This window comes from Eleutherodactylus coqui, chromosome 4 (genome assembly GCF_035609145.1).
Source record: "Eleutherodactylus coqui strain aEleCoq1 chromosome 4, aEleCoq1.hap1, whole genome shotgun sequence".
NCBI lineage: Eukaryota > Metazoa > Chordata > Amphibia > Anura > Eleutherodactylidae > Eleutherodactylus > Eleutherodactylus coqui.
Window position 1 is genome coordinate 11,531,171 of NC_089840.1, and position 26,405 is coordinate 11,557,575.

General features: G+C 49.8%; 1 protein-coding gene across 1 annotated transcript in view; it reads left to right on the top strand.

Annotated features, from left to right (window-relative positions):
• The window catches only part of LTN1 (listerin E3 ubiquitin protein ligase 1), an 85,836-nt gene extending 65,873 nt beyond the window's left edge, over positions 1-19,963 (top strand). Inside the window, exons 27-30 of the mRNA XM_066599083.1 lie at positions 2,361-2,581; positions 9,779-9,973; positions 11,397-11,564; positions 19,527-19,963. Of these exons, the coding sequence (XP_066455180.1) occupies positions 2,361-2,581; positions 9,779-9,973; positions 11,397-11,564; positions 19,527-19,589 (647 nt within the window). The 3' untranslated portion in view covers positions 19,590-19,963. The remainder of the gene's footprint in view (positions 1-2,360; positions 2,582-9,778; positions 9,974-11,396; positions 11,565-19,526) is intronic.
• The last annotated feature ends 6,442 nt before the right edge of the window (positions 19,964-26,405 follow it).

Genomic DNA, 26,405 nt, shown 5'->3' on the forward strand with positions numbered 1-26,405 from the left:
GCAGTGGCTGGCGCGGGGGCGGCGTTGCAGTGGCTGGCGCGGGGGCGGAGGCGTCGTTGCAGTGGCTGGCGCGGGGGCGGAGGCGTCGTTGCAGTGGCTGGGGCGGAGGCGTCGTTACAGTGGCTGGCGCCGGGGCGGCGTTGCAGTGGCTGGCGCGGGGGCGGCGTTGCAGTGGCTGGCGCGGGGGCGGCGTTGCAGTGGCTGGCGCGGGGGCGGAGGCGTCGTTGCAGTGGCTGGCGCGGGGGCGGAGGCGTCGTTGCAGTGGCTGGCGCGGGGGCGGAGGCGTCGTTGCAGTGGCTGGGGCGGAGGCGTCGTTACAGTGGCTGGCGCCGGGGCGGCGTTGCAGTGGCTGGCGCGGGGGCGGCGTTGCAGTGGCTGGCGCGGGGGCGGCGTTGCAGTGGCTGGCGCGGGGGCGGCGTTGCAGTGGCTGGCGCGGGGGCGGCGTTGCAGTGGCTGGCGCGGGGGCGGCGTTGCAGTGGCTGGCGCGGGGGCGGCGTTGCAGTGGCTGGCGCGGGGGCGGCGTTGCAGTGGCTGGCGCGGGGGCGGAGGTGTCGTTGCAGTGGCTGGCGCGGGGGCGGAGGCGTCGTTGCAGTGGCTGGGGCGGAGGCGTCGTTACAGTGGCTGGCGCCGGGGCGGCGTTGCAGTGGCTGGCGCGGGGGCGGCGTTGCAGTGGCTGGCGCGGGGGCGGCGTTGCAGTGGCTGGCGCGGGGGCGGAGGCGTCGTTGCAGTGGCTGGCGCGGGGGCGGAGGCGTCGTTGCAGTGGCTGGCGCGGGGGCGGAGGCGTCGTTGCAGTGGCTGGCGCGGGGGCGGAGGCGTCGTTGCAGTGGCTGGGGCGGAGGCGTCGTTACAGTGGCTGGCGCCGGGGCGGCGTTGCAGTGGCTGGCGCGGGGGCGGCGTTGCAGTGGCTGGCGCGGGGGCGGAGGCGTCGTTGCAGTGGCTGGCGCGGGGGCGGAGGCGTCGTTGCAGTGGCTGGGGCGGAGGCGTCGTTACAGTGGCTGGCGCCGGGGCGGCGTTGCAGTGGCTGGCGCGGGGGCGGCGTTGCAGTGGCTGGCGCGGGGGCGGCGTTGCAGTGGCTGGCGCGGGGGCGGCGTTGCAGTGGCTGGCGCGGGGGCGGCGTTGCAGTGGCTGGCGCGGGGGCGGCGTTGCAGTGGCTGGCGCGGGGGCGGAGGCGGCGTTGCAGTGGCTGGCGCGGGGGCGGAGGCGTCGTTGCAGTGGCTGGGGCGGAGGCGTCGTTACAGTGGCTGGCGCCGGGGCGGCGTTGCAGTGGCTGGCGCGGGGGCGGCGTTGCAGTGGCTGGCGCGGGGGCGGCGTTGCAGTGGCTGGCGCGGGGGCGGCGTTGCAGTGGCTGGCGCGGGGGCGGCGTTGCAGTGGCTGGCGCGGGGGCGGCGTTGCAGTGGCTGGCGCGGGGGCGGCGTTGCAGTGGCTGGCGCGGGGGCGGCGTTGCAGTGGCTGGCGCGGGGGCGGCGTTGCAGTGGCTGGCACAGGGCTGGATTAACATCAGGATTAGGTCAGTCTGTAGATGACTGAAACAGAAAAAGGTCTATTTTAAAAAGATTCCCTTTCAGATGGAGGGAAGACCTGACCGGTGGAGCAGGGAGGCAGATGATCGATGGGAACAAAGTTTGTGCATTTTGGAAAACCGTTCTATTCAAAAAGACCATTTTTGAAACTATTGTTTTTAAAGTGCGGCCGTCATTTCATTATTTCTTTTTTTAGGGTTTCTGAGCATTTTTGGAGTGTGTATTTATTAGCCAATTCTGTAAAAAAAATTTTCTTGAAAACCTCTCTTCTGCTTTGCAGCTAGGTGAAGACATTGCTAGGGCACTATGTGTCCACCTAACAGCAGAAGAGGGCGCTCAGGTGTGCCTGCACTGTCCCCATGACAGCCTCTATTATACTGAAGCCAGCTGGGTGACCTGTAGTCATTGCCAGGGATTGTTGCAGCGGCAAGGTCTGGCATGCATTCCTGATACTTACAGCAGCCCCGACTTGGCCTGGGTCTTGCTCATTGCGCCTCGTCTGCACAGTTTGACTTGTGATCATGGACAGACTTGTTGCTAGGCACGTACATCCAGACAACCTTATATATAATCCTGTGAGTCCATAGCAACCAGTCTGTTTTAAATGTCCAACGGCTGCATTGGCAGTAATGGGGTAAAGACTGGCAGCAGCTGTAACATGCCATTCCCTTCTGGGTCATTGGTCAAATTGTTCTTTGCACGCCCCTTACATCCAATGGCCTATGTCTATGGCTTCTGAGCTTTTGGACCTTGGGATTTGCAGCTTACCTTTTTGTAGTAGGATAGGACATTGCGGTCAGTTATGCATCCAGGGTAATGGTGCCCGCTTTCCTTCTTTAGGTTGCAGCACGCTGCAGTACGAGATCCCCCATTTGGCGTGTTGCGTTTATCACATCACTTTGAAGGATTTGCCGGCCATGGTCCGCTTGTGGTGGAACGGCTGTGAGAAGAGGATCTTCAACGTGGTCGATAAATTTACTACGAAGTATGTGAGCGGGGTGCTGTCGTCTCAGGAAATCTCATCTGTTCAGTCCAGCACTCAGATGTTCGATGGCATGACCGTAAGTTATACTTCCATCACTATAGTGTGTGTAGGGAGCGGGGATCGGCAGATCACTAGACACTTGAGTTGTCAGTTAGACTAGTCCAGAATCGGGTCAGCAATGACCACTTCTATACTCGCCAATATCAAACCAAAAAAGTTAAAGGGGTTGTCCAGTTGTAAACAACTGATGGCCTATCCGCAGGAAAGGCAATCTCTAGTAGATCAAAGGGGATCTGCTAGCTGGGATCCCCACCAATCAGCTGTTTGCCCAGCCAGTGTGCTTGTGCATTAAACTGATTTCTGCAGGAAGCAGACAACTCTGTTCCCCTTGCAGTGGCCGGCTTTGATATTACAGGCAAATTTCCCATTGAAGTGAATGTAATATTTGTAATACCAAGTCTGGCCACTGCAGTGAGGATGGAGCCGTCTGCTTCCTGCAGAAACCAAATCAGTGCATGAGCGCACCAGTCCATTGAACAGCTGATCTGTGGAAGTCCCAAGTGGTGGATCCGTTGCTAATCCACTATTAATGGTCTGTTTTAAGGATAGGTAATCAATAGTTTAAAAATGGGCTACCCCTTTAAAGCGACCCTCTGGTCCCAGAGACCACATTTGTCCCGACAACGGCAGGAGGAAGTAATATTGCCCACTGTTCTCCTTTCTTTGCAGTTCTACCATGGTTTGGCTCTGGGACTTAATGGATCGGATCTGTGGCAGAACTGCAAGAAAGGACAGTGATGGGTATTATTACTCCCACCCCCTCCTTTCCGAAGACAAATTGTGCCGTGGGACTTGAGGGTCCCCTTTATACACGACTAGCAAATGCCTAAATGCCCAAGATGAATGGCAGGGAGTATCAGACTACATAAGGTTTATTTGTAGTCTGTTACCGTGGAGACACATAGGTCTATGGAGAGTTTTAATTTTTAAGCCTATTTGCTAAGCTGCTTCATTTCTTAATTTTATGCATTAAACAGGCACGGTCATTTCAACTAACTTTACATAAAGCAGTAGAAACTTTGTAATATATGTTATTAGCGAAACATGCTTTTTATGGCATTTGAGTCACAGCTCCACCCCTTTCTCATGCATTGATTATTCACTTTGAAATACTGCTAAATCTATTTTATGATAGACAAATGGCTCACTGAGGGATCAGGTTACATGCTGCCAGTAGAAGTCTATGGAAAGTGGAGGGAGAGGAAGAAATGGCTGCAGTGAGAGAGAGGCAGCGGGTCACTAAGAGCTAATGCTGCCGCAGTAGTTTATCTCATCCCTGTGCTGAAATTACATCTACACTGCTCAGTACTGCTGTATAATGTCCTCCATGCTGCTACTACATCTAAAGGTTCGCTACAGAGAGAGTTAAGTGGCAAGATCTCTTCTATCTGTGCAGTGTATAGGAGACAACATAGCAGCAGTCCACACCTATGATCTCGGAGAGCTAGAGAATAGATTCTGCTCTCCTATGTGTGCATGGTATGAAGACATAGCAGCAGTCTACACGCACCAGCTTAGAGGTAGAGAAGAAGACATCCTGTTCTCTTATGTGTGGGTCATTCCACATCAATTGGACCAATTTTCAAAATCGTCCCCACTCGACCGTCTCCGATTTTGCTGAAAATTTACTCAGATATATGTATATGTTTGAAACGAGGTTCTGTGAAGTTTTAGCTCCAGATCTTAAATACCTGTGGCACTGTCGCCTTTACACTGGAGGTCCCACTGAGCTCGCGGCTTCAGCTACAAGGATTTTGCAAACTTTGGCACATAGGCATTATAGAAATATACTGGCTATGATGCTGAAATTGGACATACTAGCTCAACTTTTGCTGGTGAACACAAAAAAATTAGTACCGGCTATCACAAAAGAATATATCGGCCACAATTTTGTGTCAAAGTAGCTTGAAAATCACGCCGCATGACATTTACACCAAACTTTGGCCAAGTATAGCTCAAGACCAAAAACGACTTGTAACCGGTGCTTTGCTCTGTACACCAAACAGCTACATGGCGTTGCACTGCTGCAATATCACGGTCAAAGCATATGTATTTGTGAAGATATTCACACCCACATATGATGAAAAATGTTAAATGATCAAATCTGACCTATTTTTAAGGTCAAATATCTAAAAAAGGGTACCCCTCAAATCTATTTATTTTGATATCAGTCGAAAGAGCAAATTTTTCTCTACAAGGATCATCATTTTATTTTTTGGAGTCTTTCAGTTTAAGAAAAGAAAAATGCCACTGAACATGGCGTTTTTAAACATACGCAATGAATGATAAATGCACTATTCAAACCCTTGCGTTGGTCCATGGTGGTTATACCACTACCAATTCCCTAAGAATTGGTATTATAATCCTATTAAGAATTGTAATAATGCCAAATCTGAAATTTCAGTCGACGACCATGATGCATTAATAAATTTCATGCATCCTCATGGACCAGCTAGCTTCTTTCACTGGCCTGTGAGAAATGATACCTGCTGGATTCCTGAGCAGTCAATCATTGCAATACTGCCAGCACCAGCTGCAACAGCAATGGGACGACAATACAGCTTCTTGGAGCCAATTATGTTGCAAATTCAGCAACAGTTCCAGACCACTTAGACTGAACATTATGGCTTGGGAACCAACAAAAGAGACCCAATATTAGGCTTGGGATCCTAGGCTAAGACACCCACCCTCAGGCTTCGGAACCTGTGATAAAGAGACCGCCCGTGGCTGGCCTTGCACGGCTATCGGGCGTGGCCCCTAGGCGATGGGGCTGCCAATTCTCAAAAGATTTGGCATTATTACAATTCTGAATAGGATTATAATACCAATTCTTAGGGAATTGGTAGTGGTATAACCACCATGGACCAACGCAAGGGTTTGAATAGTGCATTTATCATTCATTGCGTATGTTTAAAAACGCCATGTTCAGTGGCATTTTTCTTTTCTTAAACTGAAAGACTCCAAAAAATAAAATAATGATCCTTGTAGAGAAAAATTTGCTCTTTCGACTGATGTCAAAATAAATAGATTTGAGGGGTACCCTTTTTTAGATATTTGACCTTAAAAATAGGTCAGATTTGATCATTTAACATTTTTCATCATATGTGGGTGTGAATATCTTCACAAATACATATGCTTTGACCGTGATATTGCAGCAGTGCAAAGCCATATAGCTGTTTGGTGTACTGGTCAAAGCACAAATTACCAATGGTTTTTGGTTTTGAGATATATTTAACCAAAGTATGGCTTAAGTTTGCAAAATCCTCGTAGCTGAAGCCGCGCGCTCATTGGGACCTCCAGTGAAAGGGCAACAGTGTCCCAGGTATTTGATATCTGGCCCTAGAACTTTACAGAACCTCGTTTCAAACATACATGTACATCCTTATAAATTTTCAGCAAAATCGGAGATGGCCGAGTGGGGACCACTGGTCCACTTGGCATGGAATGACCCGTGTGCAGTTTATAGAGATGTCATAGCAGCAGTCTGCACCCATCAGCTCAGAAATGGAGAAGAGCTCCTGCTCTCCTATGTGTGCAATGTATGGAGACAACATAGCAGCAGTCTACACCCATCAACTCGGAGATAAAGAAGAGATCCTGCTCTCTTATATGTAAAGTGTACCGAGACATCATAACCACAGTCTACACCCACCAGCTCAAGCACAGAGAAAGAGATCCTGCTCATCTACGTGTGCAGTTTATGGAGACCAACACTGCACACATCTGTCTACACCCTGTAGCTCAGAGACTGGGGATAAGGATCTCTTCTCTATCTCTGAGCTGCTGGGTGTAGACTGATGCTATGGTGTCTCGATACACTGCACACATAGGAGAGCAGGATCTCTTCCTCTCTGTGTGCAGTGTATGGAGACCTCATAACAGCCAGTCTACACCCACCAGCTCATGGAAGGCTGAGAATTCCTGATGGAGTTTACAGAGGGGAAACTGATAATAAATGCAGGATACAAGTCCTATAATGGCCATATATAGTGTTCCTCCTCATGTACGCACACCGCAGCTAATTCTGGAAGTCACCTGTGATGACAAGTACTCTTTATATTGCAAATTACAAGTCTTTTCATTGTCTTTGTTATTTCCTTTCTTCTGTTCATCCGATCGCTGGTATTTTTACAAGGACACCGCTGTGATCTTCTTAAGGAGCCCGTTAGCATGGCCTTCCAGCTGCAGAGGCGTACAAGACAATGGAAGTGTTGAAGGCTTTGGTTCTTTCATCATCCTCTTCCCATAAATACGTCCTCTATAGCTCACCCTCTACATACCTGGGAGTCCTCGCTCTCGGTTACGGTGGGGGTTGTATAATGCAGACTTTGTAGTAACGCCACATTAGCAGTCAATAAAAATGACAAGGGGAAGTTGTGCAAAAAGCAATTAAGCTTCCAAGTTGCGAAATTGTATTTAGTTTTAAAGTTTATTGTGCTCTTTTCTCGGGGGAGAGCGGGCATTATTAACGACGGATGGAACTACAAACGGCGCGGACGTCATCTGTAGAAATAAGCTGCCATTGTCTTCCATATGCCTCTAAAGGCCGTGGATGCTGGAAATATAGAGGAAGGCCAAACGATCTGCATCACATCCTCCCATAAAACCTGCAGACACTTTCAAGTTTTCTTTAGTTGTTTTCCTCCCCATTTTCAAAAAATCATAACTTTCTCATTTCTCCGCAGATGGCCGTCTGGGGGCGCGTTCTATGCGGGGCGAGTCGTAGTTTTCAATGGTGCCATTTAGTTTACCATATAATCGACTGGAAGTGTTTGAAAAATGTATAAGTGGAGCGGAATGGAAATAACTAAATTTTGCCATTCTGTTGGGCGGGGGGGTCTTTACCATGTGGGATCAAAAATACGTTCTCTTAATCAGACTTTTACGGATCCTACAATGTCAAATATGTGTATTTTTTTATGCTTGAAATGGGAAAAGTTTTTTTTTTTTTAATTTGTTTTGTAATTAACCAAAGAACAAAGTCTGTAAAAAATATTTTTAGGTCCTCTTAAGGAACTTGACCTTATATAATGTCTGATTGCTTATAAATCTACTGCAACACTTCAGTACTGCAGTGTATTGTTATTCTATTAACTTTGGCGCCTTTTATAAGTATTCAATTTCCCTGCAGCATCACAGCATTGGAAATGACCCATAAATGGTATCCTTCAATCTAATGGTGGAGGTGGGGGATGCTAGGGAAAAAAGAGGGGCGATGGGGGATAACTTTATGATCAGTGGTGGTCCGTCCACTGAGATCCCCACTGATCCCGAAAACTGCTGTCCCAGATGTTCCTGCATGAATGCTGCGGAGGTTGTGCAGGAGCTCCGCTGCTCCATTCATTTCCATGGGAGTGCCAGAAATTGCTGAGTTTCAGCACTTGGTCATCTCTGGCACTGCCATTGAATTTAATGAAATGGTGGCGTGCCCAACCTCTGCACCACTTATCAGGTGGTCTTTCGGGAACAACGGGGGTCCTGGTTGTCTGATCCCCCGATCATACAATTATCCGCTATCTTATCGATGGGTAACTGTACCATGGCACTGCCCCTTTAAACCAATCTTTTAAAGGGGTGGTTCCAGAATTGACTTTCATCACTTAGTCTTGGTGATAAGTCTGATCAGTGAGGGTGTCCGTGCTGAGACCTCCACCAATTCCGAGAACTAGGTTGCCATTTTCCCCTCTCCTCCCCACTGCGGGATCACGGCATCCTCCGCAGTGAGAAGGAGGTTGAACGGTCTGCCAGTGATGGCGGAGCGCTTGTACTCGCCAATTTCCATCAGTCTTATTGAAGTGAATGGAGCAGCACTGCAGACAAGCGCCGCTTCATTCACTCTGCACATCACTACGGGTGGATAGAAGGACTCCTGTTCTCGGGGGCCCCGGGTGTCCCTGCAATGAGGTCCCTGCAAATCAGACATTTGATGCCTGTTCTTTGCATAGGTGATAACATTTGATTGTGGTGCCAACCTCTTTAATGCCCCCCATGGGCGCTGTAATGGCAGACATTGCTAAGTATCGCCCGTCACGAAAGAAGAACATGTTTTAATTTTAGGCTTGGGCTTACTTATCAAAGGCGCAATTCGTGCCCGTTTTATACTAGTTTCTGTAAGGTATCTATGCCGTACGTCTGAAAGCAGTGAACGCCTCTTGTAAATCTGGTTAATAATTAGAGGTGCGGGAAATATCATTGATGCGCCAAAAATTTCTGAAATGGGTCAAAAATTTGAAGGAATTTGCAAAAGAGATACACGGCCAGGATACAAATCAACAGGAGACGTAAAAAAGGCTATTAGGAGGAAAATGGCGTCCGTTACACGTGACCTAAATAGCACAGGCGACCATTTGCACATTTTATGGCGTTTGTGCAAGTAAGTTGCAACAGATTGTACGATTCCGTGACAACCTTTCAGCCACGAGTAGGTTATAAAACGTGTGTGTGTGTATATATATATATAACATAAAATATCTCAAGGCTGAAAGATTGCGCCAGAATCTGCGCTTACATGATGAATTCCATAAAATGCGCCAAACTGTGACCTATGCTATTTAGACCACGTTTTTCTTTGTCTGCACTTTTTGCACCATTCTTCAGGGTTTGGGCTTCATAAATGTGTTGGAAACATCCGGCAGGCAGAGTCTTCGCATTCCTAACAAAATTAAATAAAAACCGTAAAGCCATTTGTAACTTTCTATTTTTGGCGCAAATAACTTGTAAATATGGCGCAACAAATCACGCGCCATTATTCTGGCGCAAATTCTGCCACGATTTTGGCGGCAAGGTCCTCATAAGTCCGGGGCTCCGTCTTTGATCTAGTGGGTTTGAATATACAATGATTCTGCAGGTCTGTACTGACACACTGTGACGGCACAAGAATCGCTTCCAGCCTAAAATTAGAGAACGGTGCGCGGCCTTTGAAGTTGGAAATTGTACTTAATGCCGATTCCATTTCCTCCGAGCCAAAGGCAACACAAGTCGTGTGTCTCATTTTCCGCTGCTGCTGGATAAACTCTAGAGACGGCGTAAATGAGGAAGCCTTTATGTGATTCCTGTATTGTTATTGGAAGTTCCCATGGAAACTCTGGAAGATGAAGTTGAATCTCGCACACGGAGAGCCTCGGCGCCGAGAAATTCAGATTTAGAAACTTCTTCACTTTTGCTTTTTTGCGCCTTCGTCTATTCGGTCTAACCTGAGATGGTTTGTTCTTAGGTCAAAGCTCGTCCGACCACGCGGGAAGTCATCGCCACCTATTCCGTGGATGACATCTGCATAGAACTCATCATTCAGCTACCGCAAAACTACCCCCTGGGCTCCATCTTCGTAGAAAGCGGACGGCGAGTGGGCGTGGCAGTTCAGCAGTGGCGCAACTGGATGTTACAGCTCAGTACCTACCTTACCCACCAGGTCGGTCGATGAAGAACGTTCCTCCTTCTCTACACTGATTGCCTTTTGCCTCCTGATAACGATATTCCGCCCAGTCTGGTTACTGAGTTTGCTTTACTCGTATAGATGTTGGCAGTTTTCGATTCATTGACAGCAGCAAGGGCAGCCATATTGGTTGTCACCTTTTGATTTAAAGGGGTTGTCCAACGAGTTATTGCTCTTGCAAATGCGTCATTAAGGGCCAAGCGATTTTCAAAGGGGCCGTTCCAGAATTTCAAGTTATCTCTTATCCGCAGGATATCCATAGGACAGGGAGTAACTTGCTGATCAGTGGGGGTCTCACCGCTGAGACCCCCACGATTTCCAGAATGGGACTCCCGTGTTCTGTTCAACTGTCCCTGCAGGGGGCACTTTTCTACCCCGCAGTGATGACAGTTTGTGTGGTCAGCGCTCCATCCATTTCAATGAAGCTGATGGGAATACCCTGTCGGAGCCTCTTGGGTATCTCAACAGTGCCGTACACAGTGAATAGAGTACTTGCGTCACCAGTGCTTCATTCCGTCCACAGCGAGGAGGACGGGGGCAGAGGACCCCCTGTTCTTGAGATCAGTGGTGAGACCCCCACAAATCTGCACGTTATCCCCTATCCTGTGGTTAGGGGATCGCTTCAAATTCTGGTACAACCCCTTTAAGGCACAGAATAGGCGCATCCCTAAAATAAAACCCCCCGATATATGATAAAAAGCAGAACTGGTCACTAGTTCTGTGGATATGAGACCACCTACATCAGTAGAACAACAAGAGCCTGCTCATTTACAACATTACGGTGTAAGTCATTCCAGTAAAGCATGCACATAGGTGGGCGGGTAGGACCACTTCCTGCGGGGTGCGTACCTCCTCCAACTCCTCTGCCAATGAAACTCTCGTGCATGAGCCGGGAGCTGCGGGACCGACACATGCGCCGTTGAGTCTACTGAATCTGCCCACAAAAGGGACTGATGAACTGCGCCAGCATCGGTCCCGGAGCTTCTGGCGCATGCGAGAGAGTTGGATCTCCACACTGATGACATGGAGAACGTCTCAGGTCAAATCGGGGATTTACACGCACTGCAGGAAATGTTACAACCCTGTGTGCTTTTACCAGAAGGACCAACAAAGTATCGTTGTAAATGTGCATTACCTCGCTGTTTTACTGCCGCAGGCGGGTTCATATCCGGTAAGCGATTTACGTGTTCCCGTGCCGCCGCCGCCGGCTCTTCCATCTGCAGATGCAGCAAACTTTAACCCAACAGTGTTAATTTGCTGCAACAAGTTATCGTATCTTAGAACAACAAAAGGCAATATTAAGCTCGTCGCCGCAGTCTAACGAGTGTCTGGCCAGGGCCCTGCGCTGTTTATGTATCGCCTCACTATATCATTACTGTATGTTACTCTGTGTCCTCAGAACGGCAGCATCATGGAAGGCCTGGCCCTCTGGAAGAACAATGTGGACAAGCGCTTCGAAGGAGTAGAAGATTGTATGATCTGCTTCTCCGTCATTCATGGCTCAAATTATTCTCTCCCTAAGAAAGCCTGCAGGACCTGCAAGAAGAAGTTCCATTCGCAGTGTCTGGTAAGGGCCGGCAGCTCCTAGATATTAGGTCGTCCATGGAGTTGTTAAAGGGAACCAATCAGCAAGTTTTTACAATGTGATCCACGATCAACCTTTAACAGCGCCGCTAATGAGATCTCCTTATCGTTATTTGTTCTGTACTCTGCGCCCGACACCTTTACAATCTGCTTCCCGTTTTTTTACGTGCTGTATTCTAATGAGCTGAAAAGAGTCCGATGTTTCCTGCCGCGCAGCGCCGGGCCCTCCTGTGTTCTTGATTGGGAGACTGATTTCTCTTCTTCACTGTAATCCCACGCAGGTGCCGTAGCAAACCCGTACTGCGCACCTCCGCTCTCCCTTACTTGCTGAGACTTTAGTGGTGTATTGCGCATGTGCATTGAGGACCGTTACTCTGTCATATGACTTTGGACACTATGGGAGTAATCATCCTCGAGATGTATGCGCAGTACACCACTGAAGTCTCAGCAAGTAAGGGAGAGCTGGGGTGCGCAGCTTCGGGCAGGGTTTACTACGGCGTCTGCGCAGGATTACAGCGAAGAAGGGAAATCGGTATGCCTGCCAATCAAGAACAGAGGCCAGCCTGGCACTGCGCTGAGTTCGAAATTGGAGTCTTGCCTGCCCGGCCCGAGTCTTGCCTGCCCGGCCCGAGTCTTGCCTGCCCGGCCCGAGTCTTGCCTGCCCGGCCCGAGTCTTGCCTGCCCGGCCCGAGTCTTGCCTGCCCGGCCCGAGTCTTGCCTGCCCGGCCCGAGTCTTGCCTGCCCGGCCCGAGTCTTGCCTGCCCGGCCCGAGTCTTGCCTGCCCGGCCCGAGTCTTGCCTGCCCGGCCCGAGTCTTGCCTGCCCGGCCCGAGTCTTGCCTGCCCGGCCCGAGTCTTGCCTGCCCGGCCCGAGTCTTGCCTGCCCGGCCCGAGTCTTGCCTGCCCGGCCCGAGTCTTGCCTGCCCGGCCCGAGTCTTGCCTGCCCGGCCCGAGTCTTGCCTGCCCGGCCCGAGTCTTGCCTGCCCGGCCCGAGTCTTGCCTGCCCGGCCCGAGTCTTGCCTGCCCGGCCCGAGTCTTGCCTGCCCGGCCCGAGTCTTGCCTGCCCGGCCCGAGTCTTGCCTGCCCGGCCCGAGTCTTGCCTGCCCGGCCCGAGTCTTGCCTGCCCGGCCCGAGTCTTGCCTGCCCGGCCCGAGTCTTGCCTGCCCGGCCCGAGTCTTGCCTGCCCGGCCCGAGTCTTGCCTGCCCGGCCCGAGTCTTGCCTGCCCGGCCCGAGTCTTGCCTGCCCGGCCCGAGTCTTGCCTGCCCGGCCCGAGTCTTGCCTGCCCGGCCCGAGTCTTGCCTGCCCGGCCCGAGTCTTGCCTGCCCGGCCCGAGTCTTGCCTGCCCGGCCCGAGTCTTGCCTGCCCGGCCCGAGTCTTGCCTGCCCGGCCCGAGTCTTGCCTGCCCGGCCCGAGTCTTGCCTGCCCGGCCCGAGTCTTGCCTGCCCGGCCCGAGTCTTGCCTGCCCGGCCCGAGTCTTGCCTGCCCGGCCCGAGTCTTGCCTGCCCGGCCCGAGTCTTGCCTGCCCGGCCCGAGTCTTGCCTGCCCGGCCCGAGTCTTGCCTGCCCGGCCCGAGTCTTGCCTGCCCGGCCCGAGTCTTGCCTGCCCGGCCCGAGTCTTGCCTGCCCGGCCCGAGTCTTGCCTGCCCGGCCCGAGTCTTGCCTGCCCGGCCCGAGTCTTGCCTGCCCGGCCCGAGTCTTGCCTGCCCGGCCCGAGTCTTGCCTGCCCGGCCCGAGTCTTGCCTGCCCGGCCCGAGTCTTGCCTGCGCACTAGAATACAGTGTGAGAAAACTTCAAAAGCAGATTGTCAGAGTACCGGGGCACGGAGTACAGAACAAATAGCAATAAGGTAATCTCATTAGCAGCGCTGTTACAGGTTTGTCATAGATTGTATTGTAAAATCTTGATGACCGGTTCCCTTTAAGGGATTTTCCGGGATCCTGATGACCTCTCCTCGGGACAGACGGCATCAACAGGCACCTGCTGGAAGCACCTGATCATAGGGTACATGACGGATAGGAAGCCTGGCTGCCCATTGTGACTTGTTTGTGTCCTTACAGACGCACACAAGCTGTCATTCCAAGTGTCTCTTTATACCTCCAGATTTGTGTTTTGCATCCAGCTTCCCATCACACATTTCTGTGCTGTAACCCTGTATTTTGCATTCCTCCGTTCTAGCCACAGATAATCCCCCTCTCCACAGGCCACGTGCTGCCGAGGAATAAGAGGGGAAGCCGCTAAGAAAGGTCACTTTGTTACAGGAGTAAATTCTCTTGAACTAAAACCACCAATATCCTACTTAATCTCCTGAGTTCAGCTCTGCAGCACAGCACTCCCAGTTCTATCATACAGGAAGAAGGCAGAATAAACAGTCACAGGTGTCTGACCTCCGGCCATCCCTCCGAATCCCAGCCCTGGTGTCAAACATCCTCTCCAGGACACGTGGGTCAGGCTTTACTGTGGATGAAAGCGAGACGAGCGCCTGTGTATTTACTGCGGTTACATCACTCACCGCATAGTTTTTGTTCTACTTACGTAGTTAAGTTTTCGTCTTTTTCAAATTATCAGTATAGGCTGAAAGTAGACTTAACCCTTTGCAATCCAATTTTGGATTCAGGGTTTCCTAGGGGGCTTTCTCTTTTTATATCTTTTTACAATGACGCCATCTGCTGGCTAGAGCCAGTACTGCAGTATGTGACATGCTGGAGAGGCCCTCCCGACAACAGAGCGGCCAGTAATATACAGTAAGAATACCCTACCGGACGTCTTCCAACATCAGAGCTCTACAGGCTTCAATCAGAATGTTAGAAGACGTCAGACAGTGGATTGGAAAGGGTTAATATCCAAATATATATTACTCGGACGGCCTCTTTATTAGCGACCACCATCTAGTAGCACGTGGGACTCCTCCGACCTTCAGAACTGCAGCAATTCATCAAAGAGTAGATTACACTCAGTGATTAAATCATTCCTCAGGAATTTCGGCCCCTGCGGACAGGAAGCTTCTTGTAGTTGCTGCAGATTTAGATGGAGGTGCTGACATGTTTTGACCAGTTGACAGGAAGGGGTCATCGATTCATGCTGCTTGCACCAAATTCGGAGATTAGCACAGAGCAACAGAAATCTGGACCAGGAGATGTTTCTCTGCTGCTCGGTGATACAAGTTCTGCGCTCTTTTGCCCGCTGGAGTCTCGTCTTTCTGTTTCTCTTAGCCGGCAGTAGGAAATAATTTTAAGCTAAAAAATTTTCGGCGTTTGTCTTCTGCAGTTTCTACATATCACTGTATAAAGACACTGCAGCACAAGCCAATGTGGATGGACTCAGGGCTTGGTGTCCCTCTGCTCTCCCCTCTCCTGCACCTTCTGATCCGCTCATTTAGGACCACAACCAAGTTTTTCTTCCTTGTGGTCATAAATTAGTTAATAAGCAGGAGAGGGGAGATCAGGGCTGAGAACTAAGGATCTCTTTTACACGGGGGGGGTTATTGGACCTCGGCATCCTTTTGGACTCTTGTTTGCTGGACACTTGCGTCACGTAAAAGGACCAACGATGAGCCGACGAACTAACAATCGCTCGTTTATCAGCTGATCAGCTTTATGCAAGCACAATAAAGCTCATTGATTGGTGGAGCGTCTTCCCGTGTGAACAGGGAGGCGTAGAGATGCTCGGTGGGGGCCGTTGATCCTATTATGGATTGGTCAGCCCTATAAGCAGGCTCTCAGTCCGTGTAAGAGACACTGAAACAAGTACTGATCAACGTGCATCAATCAGCATATTACCGCAAGGCGGACAATGTGGCCCGTGTGAAAGGACCATAAGCTGCAGTCTCTATATATATGGTGATACGAAGAAGCAAATGCTGCAAGATTGTAATTGAAGTGAACCCTGAACAGACGCGACTACTTGGTCCATGTAGGTTTTATCAGAAAACATTGCTGCATACTTAGAGGTTTGACTCGGAGCTCTTGAGTCGACGGGGCCGGCCTCTGCTTGCCTGCCGGTTTTCCTCTCCATTCTTGTGTATAGGGAAAGGGCCTTCAGTCCTGATGATGTGGATGAGGAGAGCCCGGCGTTGTTCACCTCTTTGACTCGGAGCTCCATTCCAGCTGAGCTTCAAGCCAAATTGGCATTGCTGTCTGAGGTTCATGCTGCCCATCACCCGTGCAGCGTGGACCTGGTGACTGATTCCCTCTAAATCCTATTGCAAGGCTAATTGTCAGCTCAAAATGTATATATTTAACCCTTTGCAATCCAATTTTAGATTCAGGATTTCCTAGGGGGGGGTTCTCTTTCTGCCATTATACAATGGCGCCATCTGCTGGCTAGAGCTAGTACTGCGGTATGGGACATGCTGGAGACGCCCCCAACAACAGAGCGGCCAGTAATATACAGTAAGAATACCCTGCCGGACGTCTTCCGACATCGAAGCTGTACAGCCTTCAATCAGAATGTCTTTAGACGTCAGTCAGTGGATTGGAAAGAGTTAAAGGCATATTCCCATGTCAGGAATCCTTTCTCAAAGAGTTGAAAACCCCCAGACCATGCGCTCCCCCAGACCATGCGCTCCCCCAGACCATGCGCTCCCCCAGACCATGCGCTCCCCCAGACCATGCGCTCCCCCAGAAGATGTTGGTTTCCAAAATGCTCCATTCTCCAAATACTTACTCTTCTGCCCTCTTGTTGTTTACTGCTCGTTGCCAGGGAAACAGACCGCCTCTTCTGGTGGCCGGGCTGGTAAGCTAGGGCGCATGCGCTCCTGAGATCCTGGCCCCCAGATTTAGACCCCGCTCTGCTGTTTCTTTGGCAACAAGCAGTAAACAACCAGCGGGCAGAGGAATCAATGGCTTCAATATCTGGAGAACGGAGCTTTTTAGAAATAAACCTCTTATGGGGGAGTATATAGTTTTGTGATTTTGAACACCTACAAATAGGATCCCTGAGATGGAATATCCCTTTAAATAGGAAAAAAAATGGCTCCCAAAAGTGTCCATTAGCATTAAAGGGGTGGTACCAAAAGCTATCCCTTTCCACTAGATAGGAGATAACTTGCAGATCAGTGGGGGTCTCGCCGCTAAGACCCTTTAAATCTCCAGAACAGGCATCGCCTTATGATGGTCACTAAGGGGGTCGCTTCGTTCCCCACAGTAATATCGCTGTGAATGGATCACTGGCTGAGTATGCGCGGTCAGCGCTCCACCACTTTCAGTGGGGCTAACGGAAATACCCAAGTGGGTGCTGCACGGGCATCTCACCAGTCCCACTGAAAGTGAGTGGAGTGCCTGTGTGATTGCACGGTCAGCGCTCCATTCAGTCTCCTCACTCCTCAATGCAGGAATGCAGTAAACCCCGCATTGAGGAGGACAGGGGACACGGGACCCCCATTCTGAAGATCAGTGGGGGTCTCAGCACTGATTAGCAAATTATTCCCTCGTCACAGAACTTGCAATTTTGGTACATCCCTATTAGAGGGGTTCTCTGCTCACTTTAAAAAAAAAAGAGGTTAAGATTAGGGATGAGCGAGTATACTCACTAAGGCACGACTCGTTCGAGTAATGTGCTTTAGCCGAGTATCTCCCTGCTCGTCCCTGAAGATTCGGGGGCCGCCGCGGAGCGGGGAAGAGCGCGGTGGAACGGAGGGGAGATCTCTCTCTCCCTCTCTCCCGCCCGCTCTCCCCTGCTCTCCGCCGCGACTCACCTGTCGGCTGCGGCGGCTCCCGAATCTTTAGGGACGAGCAGGGAGATACTCGGATAAAGCACATTACTCGAGCGAGTAGTGCCTTAGCGAGTATACTCGCTCATCCCTAGTTAAAGGGGTTGTCCCGCGCCGAAACGGTTTTTTTTTTTTTTCAATAGGCCCCCCGTTCGGCGCGAGACAAACCCAATGCATGTGTTAAAAAAAAACAAACCGTTTAGTACTTACCCGAATCCCCGCGCTGCGGCGACTTCTTCCTTACCTTACTAAGATGGCCGCCGGGATCTTCACCCACGATGCACCGCGGGTCTTCTCCCATGGTACACCGTGGGCTCTGTGCGGTCCATTGCCGATTCCAGCCTCCTGATTGGCTGGAATCGGCACACGTGACGGGGCGGAGCTACGAAGACCCTTCTGCGCAAACGCGTCTAATCGGGCGATTAGACGCTGAAATTAGACGGCACCATGGTGACGGGGACGCCAGCAACGGAACAGGTAAGTGAATAACTTCTGTATGGCTCATAATTAATGCACAATGTACATTACAAAGTGCATTAATATGGCCATACAGAAGTGTATAGACCCACTTGCTGCCGCGGGACAACCCCTTTAAGATGCTTTAATTTGAGGATAAAAGTATTACTGATGCCCTGCCGCTTGCATTCTTGTGCTACATGGGGTCCTCTGCTGGTTTCTACACTTCCTGGTCCTTGTTGACAAGGACATGCAACCACTTCAGCCAATCAGTGGCCGGTAGTAGGTTACCCCTATGGCAGTGATTGGCCACAGCAGTCACATGTCTGTGTAAACAGGGATCAGGAAGTACAGAGGCCAACAGGGCACCCCAGGAAGCATCAGATCGGGATCGCTGTGGTGAGTGTTACTAGTTTTTTATGTAAAAGCTTTCTAAGCAGATTAAAAAACAAAGTCTGAGACGCTGAACATCCCTTTTAAGTGCAGCCAGCTGTATTCATCATCTCTGCACTGTTTTGACACATCGGTGTTCCCTGGTGGACACGTGTAGTACAACAACTGTATGATGTCATGAAGCTGCTATCTAGGAGGTTTAGCCGCTCCCCCGTGTATCCGTGTCATACTCCTTATTACAGACTGATGATGAGCCTATCCGCTACATCGGCGGTTTGTAAACTCCCGCATATTCTACCTTCAATTATCGAATATTATGGCCCCTTAACACCGGCCGATTGTCTGGGGCAAATGCCCAACGGTCGTCCCAGCGATGGTCGCCCATGTGCTTTTAAACAGGAGGATCATCGCCGAGTAATTGGAGGTGGGGCGGGTGGGAAATCGTTCCGGGCCTCCGGCCTCCATTCACAGTAAACAGGCAGTCCATCATAGATGAGTGACTGCCTGTTCACATGGGACTGGCGACCGATAACCAAACAAGTTAATTATCGTTGTGCAGTCACTGCAAGCATTTACACTGAACGAATCGTTAAGATTCCCGACGCCCGCCTGAACAGTCGTCGGCCGTGTAAAAGGGCTGCAAGTCTCCATGCTTTATGTCCAATTCAGGAGCGTCGTTTCTAGAGGGTTCCTCTTTGCAGTGCGCCAGGATTTTCTTCGGCTTGCTGCGACTTATTGCAATGTGTTGAGGATGAATAGCATGTGACTCACAACCAAACTAAAATAGTCATGTGACTTCAGTGGACAAGTCAGACAAATGGCGACTTGTAGCGTGTAGACATTGGCCTGATGAAGCATCTGCTTTTTCTTATTGGCCGAGCTGAAACATGTGGCCTCGTTTCTTGCACCCATGGGGTGTGGATATGGCCATGTAATCCAAATACGATGGTCAATTGCCATACAAAGCAGTGGGAGGGGGGGGCAACCCTCTTCTGATAGGTTGTCGTGGCAGTCTGGAGCCGGGCTTAAAGGCCTATTAAGCCTTGGCAGTGGCAGATCTTACTAGGCTAGCAGCATCCGGTAAAAATGCACGGTATTGCAGTGTACTGTATGAGTGATCAAGCGATTACTTGTTCAGGTCCCAATAAAAAAATTTCAAAACTTTTTTTTTTTTTTTTTTTAATGCACCGTCCGTATCACCGCAGCCATAAAAGTCAGAAATATTAAAATGTTCATTACTTACCCCACATGGTGAGCAGCATTAAAAAAAACGCTGTTAACCCGCTGTCGCCTGTGTGGGAGGGGCCTAAGACGTGTTCCTGGTGGAGGCGCTTCTTGGCCTGCTTTTGTTTCAGAAGATGCAGAATAATTCCGTCGTCTTATCTTTTCAGTACCGGTGGTTTACCTCCAGCAACAAGTCTACGTGTCCCCTGTGCCGAGAGACGTTCTTCTGAGAGCCGCCAGATGTCCTACACACTGGAGCCATCTACATAGGTCCAGCAAGGCCTCCCAACGCCGTTCTCCACCGCGTCCCGTATAGATGTAGAGTTCCTGCGGAAAGGATGTTTTCTACACCCATACATGATGATTTCTGCGTGGCTCGTCTTGTCATCTGGGTGAGCGGTAACCTTCTACACGGGATTGGCTGGGACGGATTCCGGGAAGTATAAATCAGTCGTCTGTCACCAGGGATACTTTTAGTGGAAGAAAATAACATTTTCGGTTTAAAGGCCCGTGGAGTCGCGTGGACAGCAATACGAATACGACAAGACTTGTAAATGTCGTAGATTCGGAAATGAGATTTATTTTAAATAAAAATTCTACAATCGCCGGTTGTGGGGAAGAGTTGTGTTAAAGGGGAAGTCTCACCTGAGCAGATTGTAAAACGCCAAAGGTTTGGTACCGTGTTGAAAGAAGACCACAACAGGATGGGTAGAGGAGTAAATACTTAATCAGTCCACTAGTAAGGGATGTAAAAGTTTTATGGTCTCTAAATTGTTGTTAGGGGGTCACCAGGCCTGAGTGTTATCTCTGCTCCAGATTTCTCATATTCTCCACTGATGCAAGAAGCCCCCCCCGGAGGTACATTCCGGTCCTGACTATGTCAAAGGTTGTTATAAATTCGCACTCCCAAATTCTTCTGTGACGTTGGGATTTGAAGTTGTCTTTTAATATAGTAACTTGCATATGTCGTGTCCGTGACTAGAAAAGTGCTCGGCCGCAGGAAATTCTGTATTTTTCTGTTTAATCGTGTGGCGATGAGATCTCATCCCGGCTCTCAGTTTTTGTCCTGTTTCCCCGATATAAAGCCCCCCCCAACAGGACATTTACTGCACAGGATCAGGTACACAACATCAGACGTGGAACAGGTGAATGTCCCCAGGATCTTATAGTCCTGCTGTGTGTTGGGGTTATGTATCCTGTCCGCGGTCCGTACATGTGAGCAGGTCTTACAGCTCCTTACATTACAGGGATCTTATAGTCCTGCTGTGTGTTGGGGTTATGTATCCTGTCCGCGGTCCGTACATGTCAGCAGGTCTTACAGCTCCTTACATTACAGGGATCTTATAGTCCTGCTGTGTGTTGGGGATTTGTATCCTGTCTGCGGTCCGTACATGTCAGCAGGTCTTACAGCTCCTTACATTACAGGGATCTTATAGTCCTGCTGTGTGTTGGGGTTATGTATCCTGTTCGCGGTCCATACATGTCAGCAGGTCTTACAGCTCCTTACATTACAGGGATCTTATAGTCCTGCTGTGTGTTGGGGTTATGTATCCTGTCCGCAGTCCGTACATGTCAGCAGGTCTTACAGCTCCTTACATTACAGGGATCTTATAGTCCTGCTGTGTGTTGGGGATCCGTATCCTGTCCACGGTCCGTACATGTCAGCAGGTCTTACAGCTCCTTACATTACAGGGATCTTATAGTCCTGCTGTGTGTTGGGGTTATGTATCCTGTTCGCGGTCCGTACATGTCAGCAGGTCTTACAGCTCCTTACATTACAGGGATCTTATAGTTCTGCTGTGTGTTGGGGATCCGTATCCTGTCTGCGGTCCGTACATGTCAGCAGGTCTTACAGCTCCTTACATTACAGGGATCTTATAGTCCTGCTGTGTGTTGGGGTTATGTATCCTGTCTGTGGTCCGTACATGTCAGCAGGTCTTACAGCTCCTTACATTACAGGGATCTTATAGTCCTGCTATGTGTTGGGGTTATGTATCCTGTCCGCGGTCCATACATGTCAGCAGGTCTTACAGCCCTTACATTACAGGGATCTTATAGTCCTGCTGTGTTTTGGGGTTATGTATCCTGTCCGCGGTCCGTACATGTCAGCAGGTCTTACAGCTCCTTACATTACAGGGATCTTATAGTCCTGCTGTGTGTTGGGGTTATGTATCCTGTCTGCGATCTGTACATGTCAGCAGGTCTTACAGCTTCTTACATTACAGGGATCTTATAGTCCTGCTCTGTGTTGGGGATCCGTATTCTGTCTGCGGTCCGTACATGTCAGCAGGTCTTACAGCTCCTTACATTACAGGGATCTTATAGTCCTGCTGTGTGTTGGGGTTATGTATCCTGTCTGCCGTCCGTACATGTCAGCAGGTCTTACAGCTCCTTACATTACAGGGATCTTATAGTCCTGCTGTGTGTTGGGGATTTGTATCCTGTCTGCGGTCCGTACATGTCAGCAGGTCTTACAGCTCCTTACATTACAGGGATCTTATAGTCCTGCTGTGTGTTGGGGCTATGTATCCTGTCTGCGGTCCGTACATGTCGGCAGGTCTTACAGCTCCTTACATTACAGGGATCTTATAGTCCTGCTGTGTGTTGGGGATTTGTATCCTGTCTGCGGTCCATACATGTCAGCAGGTCTTACAGCTCCTTACCTTACAGGGATCTTATAGTCCTGCTGTGTGTTGGCGATTTGTATCCTGTCCGCGGTCCGTACATGTCAGCAGGTCTTACAGCTCCTTATAATACAGGGATCCTATAGTCCTGCTGTGTGTTGGGGTTATGTATCCTGTTCGCGGTCCGTACATGTCAGCAGGTCTTACAGCTCCTTACATTACAGGGATCTTATACTCCTGCTGTGTGTTGGGGATCCGTATCCTGTCTGCGGTCCGTACATGTCAGCAGGTCTTACAGCTCCTTACATTACAGGGATCTTATAGTCCTGCTGTGTTTTGGGGCTATGTATCCTGTCTGCGGTCCGTACATGTCAGCAGGTCTTACAGCTCCTTACATTACAGGGATCTTATAGTCCTGCTGTGTGTTGGGGATTTGTATCCTGTCTGCGGTCCGTACATGTCAGCAGGCCTTACAGCTCCTTACAATACAGGGATCTTATAGTCCTGCTGTGTGTTGGGGTTATGTATCCTGTCCGCGGTCCGTACATGTCAGCAGGTCTTACAGCTCCTTACAATACAGGGATCCTATAGTCCTGCTGTGTGTTGGGGTTATGTATCCTGTTCGCGGTCCGTACATGTCAGCAGGTCTTACAGCTTCTTACATTACAGGGATCTTATAGTCCTGCTGTGTGCTGGGGGTATGTATCCTGTCCGCGGTCCATACATGTCAGCAGGTCTTACAGCTCCTTACATTACAGGGATCTTATACTCCTGCTGTGTGTTGGGGATCCGTATCCTGTCTGCGGTCCGTACATGTGAGCAGGTCTTACAGCTCCTTACATTACAGGGATCTTATACTCCTGCTGTGTGTTGGGGATCCGTATCCTGTCTGCGGTCCGTACATGTCAGCAGGTCTTACAGCTCCTTACATTACAGGGATCTTATAGTCCTGCTGTGTTTTGGGGCTATGTAGCCTGTCTGCGGTCCGTACATGTCAGCAGGTCTTACAGCTCCTTACATTACAGGGATCTTATAGTCCTGCTGTGTGTTGGGGATTTGTATCCTGTCTGCGGTCCGTACATGTCAGCAGGCCTTACAGCTCCTTACAATACAGGGATCTTATAGTCCTGCTGTGTGTTGGGGTTATGTATCCTGTCCGCGGTCCGTACATGTCAGCAGGTCTTACAGCTCCTTACAATACAGGGATCCTATAGTCCTGCTGTGTGTTGGGGTTATGTATCCTGTTCGCGGTCCGTACATGTCAGCAGGTCTTACAGCTTCTTACATTACAGGGATCTTATAGTCCTGCTGTGTGTTGGGGTTATGTATCCTGTCCGCGGTCCGTACATGTCAGCAGGTCTTACAGCTCCTTACATTACAGGGATCTTATAGTCCTGCTGTGTGTTGGGGATCTGTATCCTGTCTGCGGTCCGTACATGTCAGCAGGTCTTACAGCTCCTTACATTACAGGGATCTTATAGTCCTGCTGTGTGTTGGGGTTATGTATCCTGTCCGTGGTCCGTACATGTCAGCAGGTCTTACAGCTCCTTACATTACAGGGATCTTATAGTCCTGCTGTGTGTTGGGGTTATGTATCCTGTCCGCGGTCCGTACATGTCAGCAGGTCTTACAGCTTCTTACATTACAGGGATGAGTTACTTTTTGTGTGTTGGAGGACAATGCAGATAGTGAAACCTTTTCCATGTTTCTAATGTTTTTATTTTGCTTTTATGAGGGCGGCCATCCGGCTTGAGTTGCAGTCGATTGCATTTAAAGAGATGATTTACAGCAGCTTCTTGTTCTGTAGACACAATGAACAGATGGGGACCCATTGACCTCTATGGAAAAATGTTGTGGAAGTATACTCAGTGGGGGGAGGAGGTGAGCTGTGACATCACCTATTGTGAATGGTGTCACCTCTCAGTGTAATCCTGCCTGTGATGAGAAGGAGATGGCTACTGAGAAGTTTTCTCTATGCAACAGGAAGTATCAGATTATTATTAGGCCTAGTGGTCCATGTGAGAACTGCAGGATTTTAGGTTTCTTTTTTTTTAGAATATAAATTGTGACGTTAAAAATGTAAAAAAAAAAATCTAAAATTCTTAATGTTTAATATAAAAACTGTTTTTTTACAAGAGGCTATCTTCTGATGACACATTCCCCTGTCAGAGAAGGAAGATTTTAGAAGAAACTTGTCATCACCTATGAATACCATAAATTTAAGTTATGGTGTTTACAGAACAGGTCCTGAAGAGTCCGGGATGTGCTTTGCATACTTGCCTGGCCCCCTGTTCCCACGCTGTCACCTGTGGAAGACTTTGTGGACAGTTCTGCAGACTCCCATAGAGAACCATGTATGTGTACTTGAACAGCCTGCAGAGATGGGTGCTGCACCGTCCGTGCGCCGACTTCTACGGGTGACCTTGTGGGAATAAGGAGCCAGGTAGGTATGCAAAGCACATCTCCAGTCTTTGTGACTTGTCCTAGGAGTGACATAACTTAGTTTATGGTTGTTATGGGTGATAACTGGTCCCCTTAAAAGGTTTCAGCCAATAAATACAGTATAAAATATACAGTTTTTCAGCATACTTTCTCTATCATTTCCTTGTGGCTTTCAAGATCCCTGCTTGCTGTTCTTTATCAGGCACGCACATGGGAGCATGGCTCATTGCAGCTTTGTAATTTGGCTCTTGAAAGTGGACACTGAAAATGTCTCGTTTGTCCAAGACGGCCAACAATAACTTTGTCCCGCCTGCTGCCGTGTTCAGTCCTCCAATGTGTTTGTGGGGGACTGAGGATTGGTAAACACAGGACTAGACAGGTGATGGGAGAGAACAGTAAACTATGGGGCAGAACAAAACCCCCTGAACCTCCCCAACTGGACTCTACAGAAAGCACAGCACCCGCCCTGAGAAGGGCGACCTTACCACTTACACATGTCAAGGTCTGATGCCAGAGAGGAACCGGGGACTACAAAAGGATACGATGTAGAGTGCTGGACACTGGCAATCTGACAACAGACAAGTATGTTGAGAGTCCTGAGAGGTTGAGAATACTAGGAGTATAACTGCTGCCCTCTGCAAGGAGGGGCTGGTTTAAATATAAGAACATTGCTGCCTCTACACTGTCACTCATCCCTGCCAGTCCTTCAGTTAAACAGCAGCAGGGAGGTTTCTAACCCTTCACCGTCCAGGACTGAATGAAACAAATACGCCAGCAGGTGCATCATGCGATCCGAATCTGACGTCATGACGGCATCCTGTAATCAAACCCAAGACTTGGGAGAAACCAGTGCTGGCAGCACCGCGATAAAGTTCCCATTGAATGACTGCAAGCAGTGATCCTAAAAAGCATTGAAACTTGTTACGGTCATGTCACACCGGCTGCTAAGTACGCTGTGTAATCAATTGTGGCCTTTATATGAGCTTGTCCGTTATTAGGTGGGCAAGAGAGCGCCAGCATGCACAATGGGAAGAAGACAAGTTGGTGGAGGGAGTGTGAGCAAACTAACCATTGCACAAACTAAGACCCCCCCTTCCCCCCTCTACCTTCATGACAGCAGTAATTGTTCAGGAATGGTTGGGGAAACGTGACAAAGGGTTCAAGCCGATGACTTGGCCTCCACATTTCTCAAATCTCAATCTGATGGACAGAATCCATGGAGGCAGCGCCTCACAATTTACAGGACTTAAAGGGGTTGTCCCGCGGCAGCAAGTGGGGGTATACACTTCTGTATGGCCATATTAATGCACTTTGTAATGTACATCGTGCATTAATTATGAGCCATACAGAAGTTTTTCACTTACCTGCTCCGTTGCTGGCGTCCTCGTCTCCATGGAGCCGTCTAATTTTCAGCGTCTAATGGCCAAATTAGACGCCTTTGCGCAGTCCGGGTCTTCTTCTTTTCTCAATGGGGCTCCGTGTAGCTCCGCCCCGTCACGTGCCGATTCCAGCCAATCAGGAGGCTGGAATCGGCAATGGACCGCACAGAAGCCCTGCGGTCCACCGAGGGAGAAGATCCCGGCGGCCATCTTCAGCAGGTAAGTAAGAAGTCACCGGAGCGCGGGGATTCAGGTAAGCGCTGTCCGGTGTTCTTGTTTAACCCCTGCATCGGGGTTGTCTCGCGCCGAACGGGGGGGCTGTTGAAAAAAAAAAAAAACGTTTCGGCGCGGGACAACCCCTTTAAAGGGATTGTGCCGCTTCTAGTTGTTTTGCTGCACAGTGGCTCCAGTTGAATACTACCAACGAAGTTCCATTCACTTCTACAGGAATCGGCTTGCAGTACCAAGCCAGGCCACCCCTAACCCCTTAATGACACGGCCTATTTTGGCCTTGAGGACCAAACGATTTTTGGTATTTTTCCATCTCCATTTTTCAAAGGCCATAACTTTTTTATTTTTCTGTCGACACGGCCTTATAAGG